Here is a 13506-nt window from a genome sequence, read left to right as displayed (position 1 = left end):
AAAATCACTACAGATGGTGATTGCAGCCATGAAATTAAAAGACACTTACTCCTTGGAAGAAAAGTTATGACCAACCTAGATAGTATATTCAAAAGTAGAGACATTTCTTTGCCAACTAAGGTCCGTCTAATCAAGGCTATGGTTTTTCCTGTGGTCATGTATCAATGTGAGAGTTGGACTGTGAAGAAGGCTGAGCACTGAAGAATTGATGCTTTTGAAATGTGGTGTTGGAGAAGACTCTTGAGAGTCCCTTGGACTGCAAGAAGATCCAACTAGTCCATTCTGAAGGAGATCAACCCTGGGATTTCTTTGGAAGGAATGATGCTAAAGCTGAAACTCCAGTACTTTGGCCACCTCATGCAAAGAGTTGACTCATTGGAAAAGACTCTGATGCTTGGAGGAATTAGGGGCAGGAGGAGAAGGGAACAACAGAGGATGAGATGGCTGGATGGCATCACTGACTCAATGGGCATGAGTCTGAGTGAACTCCGGGATTAGGTGATGGACAGGGAGGCCTGGCGTGCTGCGATTCATGTGGTCGCAAAGAGTCGGACACGACTGAGCGACTGAACTGAACAAGACTTCTCCATCTATACAGCAGCGATGAGAAAACCTCTAGGTTAAAGATGAAAAGTTTCTCCACATTAAGGGACACCCAGAGGGGTTCACTGAGAAGAGAAGAGGGAGGGCGGAGTTAGAGGTGACTGGAATGAGATGAGGTGGCATCAAAAGGGGAGGGAGCATCTAGCCAGTAATCACTTCCTTATGTGCGCTCCACTGTCTGGACCGCTCAGAGATGTTCACAGAGTTATACAGAAAAGAGGAGAGGAAGGAAGGAGACAGAGATGGCCAGGAGGATAAAAGAGGGAAATGAAAAGGACAGAGACAGATCCAGCCAGTAACCAGTTCCCTACGTGTTCGCCACCATTTGGAACACACAAAGATTCACAGAGTTGGGTAGAGAAGAGAAGGGGAGGGAGGAGATAGAGGCAACCTGGTGGAGAAAAAGGAGAGTCCAAAGAAGGAGAGAGCAGTCAAGCCAGTAATCTCGCTCTCAAGTAAAAATGGGTACTGAAGATTGGGTTTTTAAAGGTACAAAATTGATAACAAATACCAAAAAGCAAAGATTAAAAATCTAGAGTAGAGGTTGGATTTCAAAAACACAACATTAAAGAAAAGAAGAAGGAGAAGAAAGAAAGAAAAAGAAAAAAACAAAGTCACAAGAATTATTAAAAACAACAACAACCACAAAAAGTATATATGGTGTTTGCTTTAAAAATTGGGTCTTTCTTTTTTTTTTTGAAAAGAAATAGTAGGTTATAAAAAAAAATTAAAGGAGAAATAGAGGACTTAAAAATTTTAAAAATGCTAAAATAAAGAAAAAGAAAAGAAGAAAAAACAAACAAAAAAAAGAATGATCATAAAAAGATTAAAGGTTCATCTGGGATTTTCTCTGGTGGTGTTATGGGCAGTGTGGGGTCAGTTCATTTTCAGATATTTCCTTGGTCCAGTTTATATTTCTCAAGATCTACAGGCCCCTTCCTATGTAGTCTGTACTAGACAGGGTTTTAATCTATTGCACCTGTCACTTTCAAGGCGGTTCCCTCTGTTTTAGCTTCTTCTGTTTGCTGGTCTCTTCAGTGTCTGTTTTCCGCCCTGACACAAGGGGGGTGGTGGTGGACACTTTTTTTTTAGGCTCACTTGTTCAGTCGCGCTGTGGGGAGGGAGGGATGCTGCAAACAAATAACACTGGTGAGTGCTCTCAGTGTCTCAGCCATGCTGGGCCTGCCCCCGCTCACGGCGCACACCACTCAGGCTCTAGGTTGCTTCACCAGGAACCGTCTGAGGCCGGCCTGGGCTGCATGCACCTCCCTGGTCTAAGCCGCTCGGGCTCAGGCACTCAGGTAGTCCTCAGAGGCGCAGATTCGGTTGGGCCTGCGTTTTGTGCTCTTCCCAGGTCCAAGTAGCTCAGGTGTTTGGCAGGCGTGGTCGCTGCAACTTATCGCCTTTCCCATCCCTGCTGCTCAGTTTTCTGGGTGTACAACTGGCGCCCCTTCTTAGGCAGACGGTGACTGTCCAGAACCCCAAGGAGTCTTAGTTAGCAAAGAAGCTTGCTTGTAGTTTGGTAGTTAATGTCTCTCTGGGGCTGCGATTGCCCCCTTCCGACCCTTTTGGGTCTGGCTGCCTGTCACCAGAGGGGGATGGTCTGCAGCCGGCTAATTCTGTTCCATCCTTTGTTCTGTGTGTGGTCCTGGCGGTGTCTTATGTTAGAGCTCAGTCTGGTTTGCTAGCCCAAGTTAGTTCGCTCTGATTATGCTCGGGGCATTCGGGCCGATCCTCACTCTAAGTAACGCAGCCCATGCCTCCCTGCCCAGTCCCCGCTTGCTAGTGGTGGATGCAGGTGTCTGCGCTGCTTCTCCACTGGGGGAGTTACTATTGGGCTGGTAATCTGTTGGTTTTAATTATTTATTTATTTTTCCTCCCTGTTATGTTGCCCTCTGTGCTTCCAAGGCTCGCCATAGACTTGGCAGTGAGAGTGTTTCCTGGTGTTTGGAAACTTCTCTCTTTTTAAGACTCCCTTCCCGGGATGGAGCTCCCTCCCTACCTCTTTTGTCTCTTTTTCAGTCTTTTATATTTTTTCCTACCTGTTTTTGAAGACAATGATCTGCTTTTCTGAGTGCCTGATGTCCTTTGCCAGCATTCAGAAGTTGTTTTGTGGAATTTACTCAGCGTTGAAATGTTCTTTTGATGAATTTTTGAGGGAGAAAGTGGTCTCCTTGTCTTATTCCTCCGCCATCTTAGGACCCTCCCTGTAGCTTAATTTTTGTGATAAAAATGAAAGCGACAAAGTTGATCAACAAAGGGCTACCTAATAAAGAACAGAACACACATATAAAGGAGCGCTATGCAAGAAGAGAAGTTTGTGTTGATATGGGAGAACATCTTTTATATATTGTTAAGTAAGAGAGGAAATATTACAGATTTTCCTGGCGTTTTCTTCAAAAGAATATGTAGATACCTGCTTACAAGATTTGTCTAAGATTATATTGTATCTGGTTGGGCATGGACAATTGGAGGGATAGAAGCGAGATTATTCTCAATTCATAACCTTTGGTACAATGACATTCTCTGATTTAACAGGTATACTTAAAATGAAATCCAAACTCTCAATAAATGCTTTGTAGCTCTCACATGTCTGTCTCATTCTAGCACCAATTTATGTTTTGCCAGTTGTACCAGGTTGTAGCTATAACTGCATACATTAGGCTGCCCTTATGCTCTTCCTACATGGAAGTGGCCAGCTAGTAATCAGGGACATGCCATGGAGATCAATGTCTGCAAGAGCCTTGCTTGGAATCATACAAGTGCACATGCATGAGAAGAGTGGAAACCTGAGTCAGTAGCCTCGAGCAGTTAGACTTAGGGGTAGAAAATGTCTATGGTGTTCTGGTGGTAGTTCTTAGGGGCTTCCTGTTGAAGTTAAGCATTGACTGAGACCAAAATGCAAGCTTTTTTGAATGTTGGGGTATGTTTTAGAAGTCAGTTGTGGAGTTTCCTACTGGGGGGTGGTGGAACTGATTTTGCCTCCAATTATCTAAGTAAATCCTGGGAAAAGCTTAGGATAAAGAGCAGAAGGGGTGATCTACTCAGAGTCTGAGACAGCTTCTGGGAACCTAGACTTAGGGCCTTGGAGAAGGCAGCCTTGGTATTGAGAAGACTTTGGTGAGCTTTTAGGTTTCCCATTGAACAAAAAGCTGAAAAAGTTCTGAAATTTAATTGCTCAAGAATGGGAACAACTAAAAGTTTGTTCTGCTCTCCCCAGACTGCTTGCTGAAGGATGCCCTGAGCCTGGGCCAATTAAGAGCTAAGACTAAGTCCCCCTGGGAATGAGGGAAGGAGAGAGACAGAGACAGAGAGAGAGTGACCCTTAGCTCCCCACAGCACTATTTTTTCTGGACTTTTTTCCCCTAAGCCCTTCCCTGAGGACAGTTTCCTTCTTCATCACCAGTGGAGGCAGCACTAAGTAGCTCTGACCCCTGTGTTCAGCTCAGCAGTAGCCAGACAGGAGTGGCCCTGCCCAAGGCCTAGAGAGCATCACAAGTGGCAAAGGAGCCCGTGTATCCAGGTGAGTGTCTTCTCAGAGTTCCCCTGTACAAAGGAAAGTGTCAGAGAGAATGAGGATGGGGAGTTCTGGCTTGGCTGCCTTCTAGAGGAGGATGCCGAGAGTCTGAAGGCTGGGCCGGGGAGCAGCTGCAGAGCGGAGAGCAGAGTCAGCTCTTCTCTGACCTGGTGCTGCTGCAGGTGCAGCTCCTGATGTTGGTCAGCAGGCTCCTCTCTCGTGTTTCTTCATCTAGTGGTGGTTACAGAAAACTGGGGAGAAGCAGACCCCTGAGATTTCCCAGTGGTTCTGCCTTGAAGCTTGGATTCCCATCATTGAAAGATTTACAGAAGTACTGAAGAAGTTCCAGGAAGGGGAGAGGAAGGGAAAATCATAAAGTGAGGCAGGAAGGCAAACCAAGAGCAATAAGATGGGGAAATATGGCTTTTGAGTCTTGGCCAGGATCTCGTCCTTTTAAATCATATACTATACAGCCATACCTCCTTCCTCCGCCAGAAGATGTCAAATTTTCATCCTTACTTATTTGTGTTAAGAATATATTTAAAATATTTCAATATATTGTGTCAGGAAGATTACCTGGAGAAGTGCATGGCAACCCACTCCAGTATTCTTGCCTGGAAAATCCCATGGACAGAGGAGCTTAGTGGGCTATAGTCCGTAGGGTTGAAAAGAGTTGACTAACCCTCTCAGGGAATTTTCATAATTTTTAATTTCCCAGGTGGTCCAGTAGCTAGCATTCTGCTCTCCCAGTGCAGGAGGGCCAGGTTTGATCCCTGGGTGGGGAACTAGATCCCACATGCCACAACTAAGAGTTCACATGCCACAGATAATACCCAGTGAAGCCAAATAAATAATATATGTAATTATATATACTATATAGAAGATTCATCTTTGCTCTCATGGAGCTTATAGTCCATCATCACACATGGACAACAAATAAAATGAAATTTCATCTCCTGTTCCTTGCCTTTTTTCCTATGGCATTATTAGTAAACTAACATCTTCAATATTTTAATTACTTGTTTGCAGAATGAGCTTGAACCCCTCCTTAAATGTAAGCTCCACCCGGCCACAAGTTTTATTTTGTTCACTGCTGCCTTTGTTTCATGTTCAATTAAGGAATTAAATAAACAATTAAATATTAACATGATATAAGGAAGTAAGAGCTGTGAGGAAAACTGAAGTCCAAAAATGAGCAGGTTGGACCTATTTTAAGAAGGGTGATTTTGGAAAGAGTCCTCTGATGAGATGAATTAAGTGTAGTGGGATGGTTGAAGTCAGAGGTAGAGATTCAGGCATTCTGAGTGCCTGAAAGCCTTAGATCTAAACTTGTCAAAGCTGGGTGCTATCTTTCCTTCCTGCCAAAATGTGGAAGGCAAATGGAGTTAGAGAAGAATTAATCTATGTGGAAAATTATCTCAGGATCAAAGAGTTATTGTTTTGGAACACTAGCTGCTCTGTCATATGGAGATTCTAAAAGCTGGGAAAATCAGGGATGTTATTCTTAGACTCTTTGCTTTTTTTTCTGCTGACCCCTACCTGGGTCTCTGCAGTACCAATCAAGATGAAGGGTGGGGTAAATTTCAGACTTTTGAACATTCTCTGGAATGCTACTATGTCATCTGCTACAGTTAACCTAAGTGGAAAGAACAACTTCCAGATCCAGGAGGGTGACTCAGCATCAAAACTGGGCTCCTTCACGTCTTAACCTTTGTGCCCTGTGAGAAAGGACATCTAGAGGGGGAAAAAGACAAGAGAGGTGTTCTTCACAAGTGGAGAGGATGGTATCTTCATCCACTCCAGGCAGTGAACTTCAGCTGGACTGGAGGTGACAACATTTAGGTCTGACTTTGTGCAGATCATCCTCATAGAGGCACCTCACCTGGTCCCCAGGTTGGAAACGGTTCCTCATCCTAGGCTGTCCTTCTCTCTTGAGAGCTGGACCTTGTGGAGCAGCATTTCTTTTCTTTTGATCTCTAGGTTTCCCAAGGAGCAGAAACAAGGACTGAATGATGAGCAATCACTCAAGTGTCACTGAATTCTGCCTTTTAGGGTTCCCTGGGTCTCAGGAACTACATCACATTCTTTTCGCTGTATTCTTTCTCTTCTACTCAGTGACAGTAATGGGGAACACCATCATCATTGTGATTATCTGTGTTGATATACATCTACATTCCCCCATGTATTTCTTCCTTGGTCATCTCTCTGCCTTGGAAATGCTGGCAACATCTGTTATCGTCCCCATGATGCTCTGGCAGTTGCTGCTCCCTGGGATGCAGACAGTATCCCTGGCTGCATGTGTCACCCAGCTCTTCCTGTACCTTGCTCTGGGCACCACAGAGTTTGCCCTGTTGGGAGTGATGGCTGTGGACCGTTACGTGGCTGGCTGTAACCCCTTGAGGTACAACACCATTATGAACAGCCACACCTGCATCTCGGTGGTGATTGGGTCATGGGTGTTTGGGTTCCTTTCCGAAATCTGGCCAGTCTATGCCACATTTCAGTTTACCTTCTGCAAATCAAACGTCTTAGACCATTTTTATTGTGACCGAGGTCAGTTGCTCAAGCTGTCCTGTGATGACACTGTTTTCACAGAGTTTGTTCTGTTTTTAATGGCTGTTTTCATCATCATTGGTTCTCTGGCCCCAACAATTGTCTCCTACACCTACATCATCTCCACCATCCTCAAGATCCCCACCGCCTCTGGCCGCAGGAAAGCCTTCTCTACGTGTGCCTCCCACTTCACCTTTGTTGTCATCGGCTACGGCAGCTGCTTGTTCCTGTTTGTGAAACCCAAGCAAACGCAGGCAGCTGAGTACAATAAAATAGTCTCCCTGTTGATTTCCGTGTTAACCCCTTTGCTGAACCCTTTCATCTTCACTCTCCGGAATGACAAAGTCAAACAGACCCTTCGAGATGGAGTGAAATGCGGCTGTCAACTCCTCAAGGATTAACTCTTCTCTCAGTCCTTTTTTGTGGTGTATTCAACATTATGGATTATTCAAGGAAACTAGAAAACACGAATTTTTCCCTCTTTAATCACTGTCACCATTAGAAAAGTCAAGTAGTGTGTATGACTCCTGATTAGGCTATGGAGGTAGGAAGAGCCGGGAAAAATGATACCCACTGTCTGCTCACTAGAATGTCATCGCCTTTATTTATACTTCCATGGTTGAACTTGGAGAACCATATTCTTGTGATGTCGGAAGAATAAAAAAAAGTCAATGTGTACATGTTTGTAGGAGCCCTGTTGATCAAATTATTGGCTTCCTTTTAATCTCTGAAGATATATTTCCCAGGGGAGGAATGAAATGGGGGCAGTAGCAGGTTGAGAAATATGGTATAATCAAGGTCCAAGGTCGGAGATGTTCACTTTATTTTTTCAGCAGCTGTTGCTATTTTTTTTCTGACATTTCTGTGAAATTTTTTGACAAGGTGCCCATATGCTTTAAAATACCCTATGTTTCTATTTTCCTCTGGTTATTTTTCATGTTTGCTTGGCCCCATTGCTCAGTTCAGTTCAGTTCAGTGGCTCAGTCATGTCCGACTCCTTGAGACCCATGAATCGCAGTGTGCCAGGCCTCCCTGTACATCACCAACTCCCGGAGTTCACTCAGACTCACGTTCATCGAGTCCGTGATGCCATCCAGCCATCTCATCCTCGGTCGTCCCCTTCTCCTCCTACTCCCAATCCCTCCCAGCATCAGAGTCTTTTCCAATGAGTCAACTCTTCACATGAGGTGGCCAAAGTACTGGAGTTTCAGCTTTAGCATCAGTCCTTCCAAAGAAATCCCAGGATTGATCTCCTTCAGAATGGACTGGTTGGATCTCCTTGCAGTCCAAGGGACTCTCAAGAGTCTTCTCCAACACCACACTTCAAAAGCATCAATTCTTCGGTGCTCAGCCTTCTTCACAGTCCAACTCTCACATCCATACATGACCACAGGAAAAACCATAGCCTTGACTAGACAGACTTTAGTCACCAAAGTAATGTCTCTGCTTTTGAATATACTATCTAGGTTGGTCATAACTTTTCTTCCAAGGAGTAAGTGTCTTTTAATTTCATGGCTGCAATCACCATCTGCAGTGATTTTGGAGCCCCCCAAAATAAAGTCTGCCACTGTTTCCACTGTTTCCCCATCTATTTCCCATGAAGTGATGGGACGAGATGCCATGATCTTCATTTTCTGAATGTTGAGCTTTAAGCCAACTTTTTTACTCTCCTCTTTCACTTTCATCAAGAGGCTTTTTAGCTCCTCTTCACTTTCTGCCATAAGGGTGGTGTCATCTGCATATCTGAGGTTATTGATATTTCTCCCGGCAAACTTGATTCCAGCTTGTGTTTTTTCCCGTCCAGAGTTTCTAATGGTGTACTCTGCATACAAGTTAAATAAGCAGGGTGACAATATATAGCCTTGACGTACTTCTTTTCCTATTTGGAACCAGTCTGTTGTTCCATGTCCAGTTCTAACTGTTGCTTCCTGACCTGCATACAGATTTCTCAAGAGGCATAACTCCAGAAAGAAATAACTTCAGAAAGAATGAAGGGATGGAGCCAAAGCAAAAACAATACCCAGTTGTGGACGTGACTGGTGATAGAAGCAAGATCCGATGCTGTAAAGAGCAATATTGCATAGGAACCTGGAATGTCAGGTCCACGAATCACGGCAAATTGGAAGTGGTCAAACAAGAGATGGCAAGGGTGAATGTCGACATTCTAGGAATCAGCAAACTAAAATGGACTGGAATGGGTGAATTTAACTCAGATGACTATTATATCTACTACTGTGGGCAGGAATCCCTCAGAAGAAATGAAGTAGCCATCATGGTCAACAAATGAGTCCAAAATGCAGTACTTGAATGCAATCTCAAAAACGACAGAATGATCTCTGTTCGTTTCCAAGGCAAACCATTCAATATCACAGTAATCCAAGTCTATGCCCCAACCAGTAACACTGAGGAAACTGAAGTTCAACAGTTTTATGAAGATCTACAAGACCTTTTAGAACCAACACCCAAAAAAGATGTCCTTTTCATTATAGGTGACTGGAATGCAAAAGTAGGAAGTCAAGAAACACCTGGAGTAACAGGCAAATTTGGCCTTGGAATGCAGAATGAAGCAGGGCAAAGACTAATAGAGTTTTGCCAAGAAAATGCACTGGTCATAGCAAACACCCTCTTCCAACAACACAAGAGAAGACTCTACACATGGACATCACCAGATAGTCAACACCGAAATCAGACTGATTATATTCTTTGCAGCTAAAGATGGAGAAGCTCTATACAGTCAACAAAAACAAGACCGGGAGCTGACTGTGGCTCAGATCATGAACTCCTTATTGCCAAATTCAGACTGAAATTGAAGAAAGTAGGGAAAACTGCTAGACCATTCAGATATGACCTAAATCAAATCCCTTATGATTATCCAGTGGGAGTGAGAAATAGATTTAAGGGCCTAGATCTGATATATAGAGTGCCTGATGAACTATGGAATGAGGTTCGTGACATTGTACAGGAGACAGGGATCAAGACCATCCCCATGGAAAAGAAATGCAAAAAGCAAAATGGCTATCTGGGGAGGCCTTACAAATGGCTGTGAAAAGAAGAGAGGCGAAAAGCAAAGGAGAAAAGGAAAGATAAAAGCATCTGAATGAAGAGTTCCAAAGAATAGCAAGAAGAGATAAGAAAGCCTTCTTCAGTGATCAAAGAAATAGAGGAAAACAACAGAATGGGAAAGACTAGAGATCTCTTCAAGAAAATTAGAGATACCAAGGGAACATTTCATGAAGAGATGGGCTCAATAAAGGACAGAAATGGTATGGACCTAACAGAAGCAGAAGATATTAAGAAGAGGTGGCAAGAATACACAGAAGAACTGTACAAAAAAGATCTTCATGACCCAGATAATCATGATGATGTGATCACTAATCTAGAGCCAGACATCTTGGAATGTGAAGTCAAGTGGGCCTTAGAAAGCATCACTACAAACAAAGCTAGTGGAGGTGATGGAATTCCAGTGGAGCTATTTCAAATCCTGAAAGATGATGCTGTGAAAGTGCTGCACTCAATATGCCAGCAAATTTGGAAAACTCAGCAGTGGCCACAGGACTGGAAAAGGTCAGTTTTCATTCCAATCCCAAAGAAAGGCAATGCCAAAGAATGCTCAAACTACCGCACAATTGCACTCATCACATGCTAGTAAAATAATGCTCAAAATTCTCTAAGCCAGGCTTCAGCAATATGTGAACCGTGAAATCCCTGATGTTCAAGCTGGTTATAGAAAAGACAGAGGAACCAGAGATCAAATTGCCAACATCCACTGGATCATGGGAAAAGCAAGAGAGTTCCAGAGAAACATCTATTTCTGCTTTATTGACTATGCCAAAGCCTTTGACTGTGTGGATCACAATAAACTGTGGAAAATTCTGAAAGAGATGGGAAATCCAGGCCCCATTGCTACTGCAAAGTAAATATAATGTTATATACACTTTGCCACAAAATGAACCTGGAGTAGTGATTGGTTTGCTTCTCATTTGACAAATCTTGGTGACCACCTGGGGATTAAAAGAAGGAAAAATTTCCATTCGCTAAACCTCAGGGCATTGCTTTAGCCTCTCCTCTTTGAGGTGTGTATGTGATAGAGACTGGTAGGAGCAAAGTGACTAATTCTGGAAGGAGTATCCTATGTTTGCTGCTGTTGAAAGCAACTCTTTCTGTCTAGACCTCTCCCAGACTCACACATCAGGCTGCATAATGCGTTCTGATTCTTTGTGTTCCAAATCCAAGGGTCAGCACCTTTGTTAAGTCTGCTCTGTGGACAGACTACAACCAGCGAAGAACCCTCCACTTGATTCCCAGTTCCTGGGCAATTTCAGAGCATCGCAGTTTGGTGGTGTAATTGTCAAAATTTCATGTGGCTGGAAAAAGGCTTTGGAGGTAGTTTACTGAAACGATGATGCTCAGCACATTCTGCCAGCCCTGAACTAAGAGTGGCAGCTAAGCTGCCCAGCAGAGGGTGGGTTTTCTTAGGTTTCCTGAGAGCACTGAGTGAGGATGCCTTCCTGTTGGTGAGCGGAGGCAAAACCACCGTGTCTTCTGAATTATTTGTACTGAGGATGAGATGCTGAGTCAAACCAGCCCATATTCTGCTAGCCACCACTGGCTGAGAAAGGGTTGGAGGCTCGAACACAGATACCCCTTGCCCCGGTTCATTTCATGAGGTCTGTCCTCACAAGAGGAATCCCATTGTTCTTATTTGCTTGTGATTTTCCAATTTACACAAAAGCTTTCTGTGTCCCAGGTTGTCCCCTGGTGCTGGAGGCAAGTCAGGCCAGGGAAGAGTGCTTCATAACCTGGACTCCAGCACTCAGTGAAGAGTGCCGAGCGTTGTTGTTTCAGTAATGCTTCAGTTCTTCCCACTTGTCATCACCATGCCCCTCACTCCCCGCCCTTCTGTCTTCGCCGTCACCTGCCACCTTCCCTGACTCTTCTCTGTCTGCTTTGTTCTGCAGCTCTCAGCTGCCTCTCTCTCCCCTTCTTTCCACTCCCCACATTGCCACAGGTGTCTAGCCTCTGACCTCCCACTGGTGACACACTCCTCTTCCTTCCCCTCTCCCCTCCCACATCCCATTCTCCTCCTCCTCCTCAGTGAGTCAGTTTGCAAACAGCCTCTCTCTCAGCACTCTAGTCATCCTGCTGACTTTCTCAGATGAATCTGTCTTCGAGTCTAGGTTAGTCTTTGAGAGGAGCAGGAGAGTTCCAGGTAAAGGGGTTAATGATTGGGACTAAAGTCATCTTTTGTCACCAGGCTTTTCTGTTTAGTCTTTGGTTGTAAGTAAAAGAATCTGTGAGTCTATTTGCATCAGTCTGCCTGTGCTGCCATAATGAAACACTACAGACTTCAGCTTGAAATTTGGTGACAAACAGCTGAAATTTATTTTACACAGCTTTGGAGGCTAGAAAGATCCAAGATCCAGGTTTAGACCAATTCAGTTTCTGATGAAGCTTCTCTTTGTGGTTTGTAGGGGGCCACCTTCTCTGTATGTCCACACAGGGCCTTTCTTGTAGTGGGCATGTGTAGAGAGAGAATGCAATGGCACCCCACTCCAGTACTCTTGCCTGGAAAATCCCATGGATGAAGGAGCCTGGTAGGCTGCAGTCCATGAGGTCACTAAGAGTCGGACATGACTGAACGACTTCACTTTGACTTTTCACTTTCATGAATTGGAGAAGGAAGTGGCAACCCACTCCAGTATTCTTACCTGGAGAATCCCAGGGACAGGGGAGCCTGATGGGCTGCCGTCTATGGGGTCGCACAGAGTCGGACATGACTGAAGTGACTTAGCAGCAGCAGCAGCAGAGAGAGAATGACTCTCCTTTATAAGGACACTCATCGTACGCAGTTGGGATCCACCCTTATGACCTCGTGTGTGTGTGCCTGGTCACTCAGAGGTGTCCGACTCCTTGTGAACCCATGGACTGCACCTTTCCAGGCTCCTCTGTCCATGGGATTTTCTAGGCAAGAATACAAAGTGGGTTGCCATTTCCTTCTTTAGGGAATCTTCCCAACCCAGGAATCTAACCCACATCTCCTGCATTGGCAGGCAGATTCTTTACCACTGAGCCACCAGGGAAGCTCTCTTATGACCTCAGTTAACCTTAATTATGGAGAAGGCAATGGCACCCCACTCCAGTACTCTTGCCTGGAAAATCCCATGGACGGAGGAGCCTGGTGGGCTGCCGTCTGTGGTGTCGCACAGAGTTGGACACACTGAAGCGACTTAGCAGCAGCAGCAGCAACCTTAATTAATTCCTTAGGGCCCCATCTTCAGACACAGTAGCTCTGAGGGTTAGAGCTTCAACATATGGATTTTGGGGGATACAAACATTCAATTTCTAACACCATCACTCTGCTCCTACAGCACAATCTTATTCTCATCCAGAATGTCTACTTTGTCTTCACACTGGGAGCTGAGAGACAGATGTCTGTCCACTGGGGGCTCAAGTTTCCCAAGCTGTAAACATCTCCTCAATAAAAATAAAATGAAATGCTTCACGCCCACTATGAAAGCTTAGTAGCTTTTCATTCCACTTAATTTTTTCTCTATATTCCTCACAATTGTACACAGTCATAATCAACATAAGTATCTAAAATGAAATACTAATTAGAGACTTCTCTGAATTTCTTATGCATGCACTATTACCACACTGTAAAATATTCTTATGTATACTTTTAGGAATGTCAGATTTAATACGCTGCTATTTTTGCTTCACATAAACACTGATCTCTGTTAAGATATACTTTGTATTCTTAGTGATATTTCATGAATAAAAATAAAAATAGAACTAGAGAGAAGATTACTTCCAACCAAGCAAATTTTTAATAT

General features: G+C 44.1%; 1 protein-coding gene across 1 annotated transcript; it reads left to right on the top strand.

Annotated features, from left to right (window-relative positions):
* The first annotated feature begins 6129 nt into the window (after nucleotides 1-6129).
* Nucleotides 6130-7074, top strand: LOC138080345 (olfactory receptor 9A4-like). The gene has a single exon (XM_068973336.1). The coding sequence runs from the start codon at nucleotides 6130-6132 to the stop codon at nucleotides 7072-7074; it is 945 nt and encodes a 314-aa protein (XP_068829437.1).
* Nucleotides 7075-13506: the final 6432 nt, after the last annotated feature.

Source organism: Capricornis sumatraensis, chromosome 5, assembly GCF_032405125.1.
Source record: "Capricornis sumatraensis isolate serow.1 chromosome 5, serow.2, whole genome shotgun sequence".
Classification (NCBI taxonomy): Eukaryota; Metazoa; Chordata; class Mammalia; order Artiodactyla; family Bovidae; genus Capricornis; species Capricornis sumatraensis.
The sequence above is the reverse complement of the archived record's forward strand: the minus strand, read 5'-3'. Positions and strand labels throughout refer to the sequence as shown.

Excerpts from the sequence above, each read along its gene's own strand:
- LOC138080345 (XM_068973336.1), top strand. The coding sequence starts at position 6,130 with ATGATGAGCAATCACTCAAGTGTCACTGAATTCTGCCTTTTAGGGTTC.